Source organism: Diaphorina citri, unplaced genomic scaffold (assembly GCF_000475195.1).
Source record: "Diaphorina citri unplaced genomic scaffold, Diaci psyllid genome assembly version 1.1 scaffold22, whole genome shotgun sequence".
Taxonomy (NCBI): Eukaryota; Metazoa; Arthropoda; class Insecta; order Hemiptera; family Psyllidae; genus Diaphorina; species Diaphorina citri.
In genome coordinates, this window is record NW_007377460.1 from 108,659 (window position 1) to 119,533 (window position 10,875).

Consider the following 10,875-nt stretch of genomic DNA (forward strand, 5'->3'; position numbering starts at 1 on the left):
GTATTAGTAGGTAGTCTAATTTCTTCTAATAAGTATTAGTAGGTAGTCTAATTTCTTCTAATAAGTATTAGTAGGTAGTCTAATTTCTTCTAATAAGTATTAGTAGGTAGTCTAATTTCTTCTAATAAGTATTAGTAGGTAGTCTAATTTCTTCTAATAAGTATTAGTAGGTAGTCTAATTTCTTCTAATAAGTATTAGTAGGTAGTCTAATTTCTTCTAATAAGTATTAGTAGGTAGTCTAATTTCTTCTAATAAGTATTAGTAGGTAGTCTAATTTCTTCTAATAAGTATTAGTAGGTAGTCTAATTTCTTCTAATAAGTATTAGCAGGTAGTCTAATTTCTTCTAATAACTATTAGTAGGTAGTCTAATTTCTAATAACTATTAGTAGGTAGTCTAATTTCTAATAACTATTAGCAGGTAGTCTCCTAATTTCTTCTAATAAGTATTAGTACCTAGGTAGTCTAATTTCTTCTAATAAGTATTAGTAGGTAGTCTAATTTCTTCTAATAAGTATTAGTGTAGTAGGTAGTCTAATTTCTAATAACTATTAGTAGGTAGTCTAATCTAATTTCTAATAACTATTAGTAGGTAGTCTAATTTCTAATAACTATTAGCAGGTAGTCTTACCTCGAGAACGTCTTGAGCTGTGGTCATACAAGAACAAGCCGTCTCACATACCTGTTTGCGTAGGCAACTGTCACAGTGTATGTAGGGACCAAACGGAATCGTTTCACACTGTTTTACGTCAGATTAAACACCCAAATCAGTGATTGGGTTTTTAGATCCTCTTGAAGAGCAGGACAAGAGTCATCTTGAAGAAGCCTACGAGAGAGGCGAAACGCGAGTCGGTTTCGGAAAATGCCCAAGAGCCCTAGTCGTGTAAGTAATGTCCTATGTTCCTATAACATGTAACATATTTGATGTGGCACAACGACAGGTTTGGGAGCACTGGCACGCGGCTCAGAAAGGTTACCCAGCCCTGGCTGTAGACTGTAGGCAAATATGTTTGTTAAGCGGCTTGCCCGTGCATGTCCTGCCTTTGCTGAAAGAACGTCTTTTGTGATCGCAAAGCCCTGTCTAAAGCAATGTTAATGGCAGGAGGTATAGGACACAGATGAATGTGAAATGTGTTGTTACGCGTGACACATCCTTTACAATGTACAATTCATAACAATCATGTTATGGGAGTCATGATGAGCTGTGGTGAGATATTCGCGGAGCATCGCCTCCTGTATGGCACGCCACTCCAGTCTGGGGTCCTCCAGCTGAGTGCATTCTGGAACAAAAAATTCAACACATTCTTTTACATCCATACCTATCCAAGAACGGAAAAGTTTGGTTAAGAAATTTCCGCCCTGGCCGGGATTTGAACCCCAGAGTCAGTGGGTGCATTCTGGAACGAAAAATTCAACACAACATAAATATGAAAGGCTCCAAATATTATAAAAAAAGGGATTGTACCTCGGCACCGCTTTTGCATTACTTCAAGGCACATTCTTGATCATCCACATACTTGAAGCTTAAAGCTCGAAAGGAACAAGAGGCAATTGGCATAAGAAGAAAGAAGATCTATGAAAGAATTACTTAATTGCCATAGACCTGAGCTGTTCCCTCCTCAGTCGACACAAACTTGAGCTATTCTGCTAAAGTTTTAGACGAGGAGGGTTCAGCTACCATAGACCTGAGCTGTTCCCTCCTCAGTTGACACAAACTTGAGCTATTCTGCTAAAGTTTTAGACGAGGAGGGTTCAGCTCAAAGTTTATTGAGCTCGAGATTGAATTGTTCTGAAGAATAAATTAAAAAATCCTAACCTATTCTTTTACATCCATACCTATCCAAGAACGGAAAAGTTTGGTTAAGAAATTTCCGCCCTGGCCGGGATTTGAACCCCAGAGTCAGTGCTCTTGGATACTACCTCAAGGGTGCTTGCGTGCAAGTAAAGGATGTCTTCGGACAGCAAAGGCTCTCCACCCATGATCACGATTGGTCTCGTTCCCAGAATCTAATAATAGTAGTGCTTATTTATACCTACTGTACAGTTATATGGTATGACTGAAAAGTTCCTTTATACCAGCAGTAGGCTACTACTAGTAATTGTGGTCCAGTTCTCGAATTATATTGAGGATAAAATGCCCTACCTCGGCTGGGATTAAACAAGCGCTCTCCTGTTTACCAGGCGAGCGTCTTGACCACTACACCACCGAGGGGGATTAGGAAGTCTGGATGTAGAAAAAGGGTATAGACTAACACTCGTATTTATGAACAAGAATGATCGTTCTTAGATCAGTCTCAAGTCAAAATTGACCAATCAAATGCCTTGAGACTATCACCATAACTCCTAAGCAATTTCTCCAATTTTGATTAATGTTGACAAACATGTTTAAAACTTACTTAAAGGAAATTTGCTCATTAAATTTAGGGCCTTATTTTTTGAAGCCCAAGGGACCCCTTACCCTTTTTACTTTTTTGTTCTACAGTTCACTGAACCACTAGTATGGGTGTTTTTTCAGTATCAAAGTCACTCAGTAGTGGTTAGCACATGGGACTTTAGACCTAGAAGAGTGATTCAAGTTCAAGCCGAGTCATAAATTTTAGCATAGACTATGTTCATATCCATCACATAATCACAATTAAAATTCCTTCTATTTAGTATCCAACCAAAATAATGAATACAGTGGCCGAATTGATGAATGTCAAATACAATTTATAATTCATAAAGCAAAGCATAAGTGCACTATTGCACACATTCTCCTATCTAGGATATAAGACTGTAGAATGTGGAGCTGTAGATAGAGAGAGGTGCTCTGGTGTATGTAGTCAATGGAATGTTAATGATATCTCTTGCATTGCTAGGGGACTAATCACAAGATTCAATACAAACACTTGTCTCAAGATTAATTATTACGGTTAACAGAAATACCATTTATCATCCAATGAACATAATCATTAACTAATAATCATAAAAAGCACCCAGTGTGTTAGCAATTTGGTCCAAATTAAGTAGATAGAACGAAATTCTATTTTAAAAAAAAAAAATAGATGAATTCAGAGAAACTGTAAATATTTGATACTAGATGGCTCTGCTTTGAGAGATATTCAAATCAATGGAATTTGTTAATAAAATACTTTAAATAGCAAGCTTTTCACGTGGAATGTTAGTGATTTTCCTTTATCAAAAGCAGTTTTCAAGGTATAATGTCAATCTACAAAAGCCCCTGAAGGCATTTGCTAAAAAAATCAGACAAAAACCTTAGAGCTTAGAGGGAAATTCTCTTCAGGAAAAATAATAGTAAAGGGAGGACGGACTAAAAAACACTAGGTAATTCAGGCTATGTAGAAAGGTCAGTTCGTCAGTTTATATTCCTAGATTCCAAACTACGGACGCTGCTTTTCAGGCGATGTCGATGGACCATAATAGACAGAGCTTTATAAATGTAAAAAAAAGAAAAAAAACTGTTTATCAGCGCAATTATCATTTTATTTTTTATCTGTCCAATTATTTTTATTTTATTTTAATCAGGAATCCCCTCCCTTCCTCCTCTCTTTCTCCCCCCCCCTCTCCCTCGTCATCACATTCCAGATAAGGGTCACTGTAGGTATTTACGTCAAAGAAAAAAACTCATTCTCTCTCTTCTCCCCCCATCTCTCTCTCTCTCTCATTCTCCAGAGAGACCATTATTTCAATAATTGAGTAAGTATCATCGGCAATACAGTGTGTTACAAAAGTCCTAGTAAGTACATGGGGTATACGGTATACCACACAAGAACAAGCCGTCTCACATACCAGTTGACGTAGGCAACTGTCACAGTGTAGGTGGGGACCAAAGGGGATCGTTTCACAGTGTTTTATGTCATATTAACTCTCTTGCTTTCCAGTCTTTCAAAGCCTCCTTACACATGTATCAATTGTATCACCTGGCAGGATAAACAAGGTATATTCTATTCTATTAAACACCCAAATTAGTGATTAGGGTTTTTAGGTCATCTTGAAGACCAGGACAAGAGTCATCTTGAAGAAGCCTACGAGAGAGGCGAAACGCGAGTCGGTTTCGGAAAATCCCCAAGAGCCCTGTTTGGTCCAAATTAAGTAGATAGAACGAAATTCTATTAAAAAAAATAGATGAATTCAGAGAAACTGTAAATATTTGATACTAGATGGCTCTGCTTTGAGAGATATTCAAATCAATGGAATTTGTTAATAAAATACTTTAAATAGCAAGCTTTTCACGTGGAATGTTAGTGATTTTCCTTTATCAAAAGCAGTTTTCAAGGTATAATGTCAATCTACAAAAGCCCCTGAAGGCATTTGCTAAAAAAATCAGACAAAAACCATTGGAATGCGAGAAAAGGTGGGATAAAAAATAACACAAACTGTATCATACCTATCTCTGGGATCAATCCACGTCGTTTTCTTCGTGTTGTGATCTATAAAGTAGACTTTTCCATCGTAATCCTGGGCAAAATCCCATCCTTCTGGTAGGGGGATTTCACCGTTTCGTTTCCTGGGCATTTTAATTTGAAAACTTAAAAATACATTCTTATGTACACTAAAAAATGTTTCACGAACGCGTAGCACTTCACACCACACAAGGCAAATCTCAACTGGCGACCATATTGAAATATTTTGTTACAGAAATATTTGTGACGTCACATGCATGGTTTTAATCAATAACACTAGCGCACTCTGTGTCCTACTTATGTTCCTATATAACATGAATGTAACATATTTGATTTGGCACAACGACAGGTTTGAGTTGCGAAAACTGGCACGCGGCTCAGAAAGGTTACCCAGCCCTGGCTGTAGACTGTAGGCAAATATGTTTGTTAAGCGGCTTGCCCGTGCATGTCCTGTCTTGGATACTACCTCAAGGGTGCTTGCGTGCAGGTAAAAGATGTCTTCGGACATCAGCAAAGGCTCTCCGCCCATGATCACGATTGGTCTAGTTCCCAGAAGCTAATAATAGTAGTGCTTATTTATACCTACTGTACAGTTATATGGTATGACTGAAAAGTTCCTTTATACCAGCAGTAGGCTACTGCTAGTTATTGTGGTCAAATTCTCAAATTATGTATATTGAGGATAAAATGCCCAACCTCGGCTGGGATTGAACAAGCGCTCTCCTGTTTACCAGGCGAGCGTCTTGACCACTACACCACCGAGGGGGATTAAGAAGTCTGGATGTAGAAAAAGGGTATAGACTAACACCCATATTTATGAACAAAATGCTGGCTCTTAAGTTCGTGCTAAGCATAGTCTCAAGGCATTTGATTGGTCAATTTTGACTTGAGACTGATCTAAGAACGATTTACGATCATTCTTGTTCATAAATACGAGTGTAAGAGCTGGGAACTCAAATACTACGTGGAAAGGTACAAAATGTGAACTCATATACTTACGGCTAACATGGTTAATATAATAAACCCCAATGTGGGGATCGAACGCTTCTTCCCATCCTAATGGTAACTCGTTTCCAATAATGTATATCGTAATGAAAACGGCTACTTTCCCTGTCGCGTATAATATCTCTAGTAGCGCGGTCAAACTTTTTTGACTTGGCGGGGCAGAGCGCTACCGCGCTCCTTAATTAATTGTAATTTTTCGAATAAAATTGCAAGATTCTAGAGTAATCTAGAGTACCCAAATCCAACTTTATTAACTGTTTTACTTGTATGTGACACAGGCAATAAGTAAGGTCAAAGAGAAGTTTGAGGAATTTCGTCAAACCGTTTGAACTGAACTGTAGAAATTTGTATCAGGATTCCAAAAATGTAGGAAGGTAGGAACCTATTTCTTTCTTTTTAGAGATAAAAAGGTGATAGGCGGTATTGTTTCTTAAACATTCGGAAACGGTGGAGGGGAAAGAATTGTAATTTCTCGAATAAAATTGCAAGATTCTAGAGTAATCTAGAGTACCCAAATCCAACTTTATTAACTGTTTTACTTGTATGTGGCACTGGCAATAAGTAAGGTCAAAAAGAAGTTTGAGGAATTTCGTCAAACCGTTTGAACTGAACTGTAGAAATTTGTATCAGGATTCCAAAAATGTAGGAACCTATTTCTTTCTTTTTAGAGATAAAAAGGTGATAGGCGGTATTGTTTCTTAAACATTCGGAAACGGGGGAGGGGAAAGAAAAGCCATGTTATTGTTTTGTGTTAAGCATAAACACAGCCATTTACGTCAGAGACGTAAGTACTTATTGGAAAAATAACCAACTAGGTAAAGTTCAATGAAAGTTTCGTTATCAAATACTCTACTGAGGTAGGTAAATAGGTACTCAGCTAATTCATACAGATCAACCTCGATAGACCGTATCTGAATGCGTATTCTACTACGCTTGTACTCTTGAAGGTCTCGGGTTCAATTCTCGGCTGCGTCGTGATTTATGCTTTGATTTCGGGGAGCACTTAGTTTCGAAATGGCCTTTGAATAGCTATTAACGACCAGTGGTTGTACAATGGATTTTCTTGACAAATCCAATACATAGGTATCGTGTTTTAAAAAGGTAGAAAAAAAGTAAAATAAATCTAATTATTTTCTCTTGCCGGCATGACCTAACCTAACAAGTTGAAATACTATTGGCGATACTTGGAACAAAGCAAGGTATTGTACAAAATGCAATGCACTAGTTCACCATCACCACAGTCACAGATCGACATTCGGTGACTCCAATGAAGAGAACTGTGTTGGTAACACTCATGTAACGTGTTTAATTTGTATGGTCAAATATCATTTATTGAGACGTTTATTTGTTTGAACTCTTTTTGGGGTACCTGCGGCTATTTTATCCAGAAGTTCTATGGAAAAATTGGGCTTGAAAAGGATATGAGGAGAAAAGGGTTGATTGACAGGGAACGAATACGAAGCGAGGAAATTAGGAGTAAAAGTGGGATATTAATATCTAGGTTGGTTTTCAATTCGACCAAGAGATACTCTAGTGCCGAAAAACATTAGATCATTCCTTTCCCCTTTTGGCTGCATCAGTTTCCATAAAACCAAAGAACGAAGCAAATTTACTCCCGGAGTTATCCCAATGATGAACTGAATGCTGACTTCGGGACAGGAGTAGACTTGAAAAGCGTCCTTTATTTGGCCAACATAATTAGCTGTATACCAGAGGACTAATCACTTGACGTACCACTCACTAGCAATGACCAGAGCACTTGGACCTAGAGATCATCACATTAATTAAAGAACTGAGAAATTAAGCAACTGAAAAGCTAAGAAGAAGAAGAAGAAGAAACCCTGACCAGTAACAAACCCTAATGAAAGAATATTTCCTCACGGAATCGAACCCGGGACTTTGCACTCCGAGTCTCGCGTGAGGCCAGACCTCTAGGTCATCTTCAGGCAACAGCATTATCATGTCCAGACGGACGAACAAAATTCCACCTTTTTGTTCATCATTTAATTCTCAAAACCACTCCTTACTATTTCTTTGTGTTCGGATTCCGTGAAACTTTGCTCCTTTGTGTTTGTGAGGAAAGGAATTTTTGAAGTGCCTCCTCCTCACAGCTCGTGGTGTAAAAAAAGCATGTCCCGTGTTATGTTTACGTTCCGTGTCAAAGGCCCATTGAAAGGGAAACAGAAAATAATGATTTGGAATTTAGATGTCACCTTTTTTAGTCATCATCAAAGGCCATAGGAAAGGCAGCAGAAAGTGATAGGTACCTACTTAGTAACTTATTTAGATATCACCTTTTTGACTTTTTCAACAGTTGGGAATCAGAAAACGAGTCAGGGGAAGAGAGAGGGAGGAAGAGAAAGGGGAAGGAGAGGACAGAGGAAGAGGTTGAAAGGAAATGGAGTAAGTAAGTATTGCTTGAGGTAGTAGGAACCTGGTACCTAAGTACCTACTGAGTGTCAACCTATAGGCAAATATTCACTTGGCATTTCATAAAACCTACTAGCCTAGCTCTGGTTATCAGATGGGAACTTAGAGCACAAAGGTCCAGCTTTTAGAGAGAGGAGAGAAGGAAAGGAGAGGAAGAGCAGGAGGGGGATAGACAAGAGAGAGAGAGAGAGAGAGAGAAGGGTCAAAGAGGAGGGAGCAAGCGAATTAAATTCATAAGACATATCATGGTCCCCTTCCCACCTCTCCCTCTATATGGGGAGGGGAGGGGGTCAGAGGGAGGGAAGTAATAGTACAAACAAGAGAGAGAATTCCCTCCTTCCCTCTCCCTCTGGTGGAATAAATAATCAGTGGCTGAGGGGAGGAACACGGGAAGTAGTGTTAACAGAGCAAGGGATTTGGGCTTTTCCCCCGAACTAGGGATGGGGAATTTTGGGTTGCTTAGAGCAGTGTTTCTTAATTAGTTTGGCCTGCGGAACCCTTTTCAAAAGGTGAACATCTTTGCGGAACCCTGAACTTTCAAGATTGCTATCTCTAGGTAGGATATTACAAAGATAGAATGGTTTAACTTGAGGAAAAAAAAATAATAAAAAATAAATAAAAAAAATGTGTGAATGTTAACGGAGCCCACATTTTATAAAATTCAGTTACAAATGTGCGCACGGGAACTTCACGATAAATTTGATTTGCCTGCTTGCATCAAGACGTACTTCATTGAATCAAGTACCTCTCAAATGAGCAGGGGGGCGAAAAACCACATTTTAAAACTCGAAAAATATTTTTCCCTATGAGAAAAATCCTTTACCCTTTATTATTTAGACCAGTGTTTCTTAATTAGTTTGGCCCGCGGAACCCTTTTCAAAAGGTGAACATCTTTGCGGAACCCTGAACTTTCAAGATTGCACCCCCCCCCCACCCCCTCTATCAAACCTCTAAAAAAAGCTGTATAAGATGAAATACCTAGTCTAAGATGGTCGTTTTGAAACTGGATTTTATCTAGTATACGATTTTTCCAAAATATCTCGCGGAACCCTTGCCGTCAGCTCGTGGAACCCCTAGGTTCCGCGGAACACCAAAGAGCTTTACAGTGTTTTGTATTTCCTGAAATCAGGAATAGGTAGAATAGACCTTCTTTTCTTCATTTCAAAGTACAAACCAGAGAGTGACTGCAGACAGTACCTGACCTACTCCAACAGTCTAACAAAAGGGACTAGACTTGGAAAAAATGCCATTGATGAGTTGTTGATGACCCAATTCGAAAAAAAAAGGAAAGTAAAAAATAAAATGCCCACAATTTTCAATCACTCCAACAGTAAGGTAAGGTATAAGTATAACCAACAATAGGTAAAAAATAAAAATAATTAAAATAATAGGTATACACAAAAGGCTCTCCTTCGACATAATTCCCAATTAACTCCTTATTCGGGCCGAATGCCCAAGTTTAACAACAATATTCCAGAACTTCATATAACCCCTTGTTAAAATGTTTGGGCAGCTTTGATCTACACTACATCCAATAAAGCATTTTTGCACAAAAAAAGTGCGAAACCTAGTCAGAAAGATAGAGATAGGAAAAAGATAACAGAAAGTAGGTACATACAGTCATTGAATCAGATGACATTTTCAAAATTCGGTAAACTGGTGGAAATGTCTGTTTTAAGGTTCCCTGAAGCCAGCCTAGTTAGCTTAGTTGGTAGTGCCTCTGCCTTGTAAGCGCTAGGCCGCGGGTTCGATTCCCGCCCGGGGCGGATTTTATCTCTCCTTAAGTATTCAGGCCGAATGCCCAAGTTTTAACAACAATATTCCAGAACTTCATATAACCCCTTGTTAAAATGTTTGGGCAGCTTTGATCTACACTACATCCAATAAAGTATTTTGGCATCAGAACACCCATGTTCAATGTTCATTTATACCTATTTTGAATATTCCATTTTCAGGCCGATTGCAAAAGTTTAACTGCAAATTTCCAGACCCTTTTCTAAGACCGCGGCCCCCTCATCACACGTTTGGACAGTTCTGATCTATGTATGATGGACCAATAGGGTTTCCTATATTTTTACCTCTCGTTATTCGGGCCGATTGCAGCGGGTTTACTCACATTTTATGAAACCTTTTTATGACCGCGGCCTGAGGTCTCGTCACACGTTTGGTCAGTTCTGATCTATAATAAACCAATAGAGCATGGCAGAACGCCCATGACTATTTATAAAACAAACACTGATGCATACGGGTTCTCATTTATTCAGGCCGATTGCAGCGGGTTTACTCACATTTTATGAAACCTTTTTATGACCGCGGCCTGAGGTCTCGTCACACGTTTAGTCAGTTCTGATCTATAATAAACCAATAGAGCATGGCAGAACGCCCATGACTATTTATAAAACAAACACTGATGCATACGGGTTCTCAAATGGGTCTGATAACGCAGGTCGCAGAGCTTTGGTGGGCACGGGGGAAATGCCAGCGTAAATACTACTGACGTCAAGCCAAGGCATTCCAATAGCTGACTCGCAGTAAAGTTCATTGAAAGCTCCCCCTTATCAGTAAATCGGCGGAGCTTTGGTGGGCACGGGGGAAATGCCAGCGTAAATACTACTGACGTCAACCCAAGGCATTCCAATAGCTGACTCGCAGTAAAGTTCATTGAAAGCTCCCCCTTATCAGTAAATCGGCGTTTATGTAACAACATCGCCTATCGAGTATCGACCCATTTGCAAACTTTTCAGGAGAAGAGAAAGAATGATTTATTTCGTGAATGTATAACTTGTTCCCTTGTCTCATTGCTTTTTTAGGGGTAAATTATTTGTGTATATAAACTTTTCAGGAGAAGAGAAAGAATGATTTATTTCGTGAATGTATATAACTTGTTCCCTTGTCTCATTGCTTTTTTAGGGGTAAATTATTTGTGTATATCGTAATGAAAACGGCTACTTTCCCTGTCGCGTATAATATCTCTAGTAGCGCGGTCAAACTTTTTTGACTTGGCGGGGCGGAGTGTATATTATAATTAATTGTAATTT

General features: G+C 38.8%; 1 protein-coding gene across 1 annotated transcript in view; it reads right to left on the minus strand.

Annotated features, from left to right (window-relative positions):
- Positions 1-4,606, minus strand: part of LOC103509037 (protein WWC2-like) — a 16,500-nt gene extending 11,894 nt beyond the window's left edge. Inside the window, exon 1 of the mRNA XM_026823422.1 lies at positions 4,387-4,606. Within this exon, the coding sequence (XP_026679223.1) occupies positions 4,387-4,514 (128 nt within the window). The 5' untranslated portion in view covers positions 4,515-4,606. The remainder of the gene's footprint in view (positions 1-4,386) is intronic.
- Between the last annotated feature and the right edge of the window lie 6,269 nt (positions 4,607-10,875).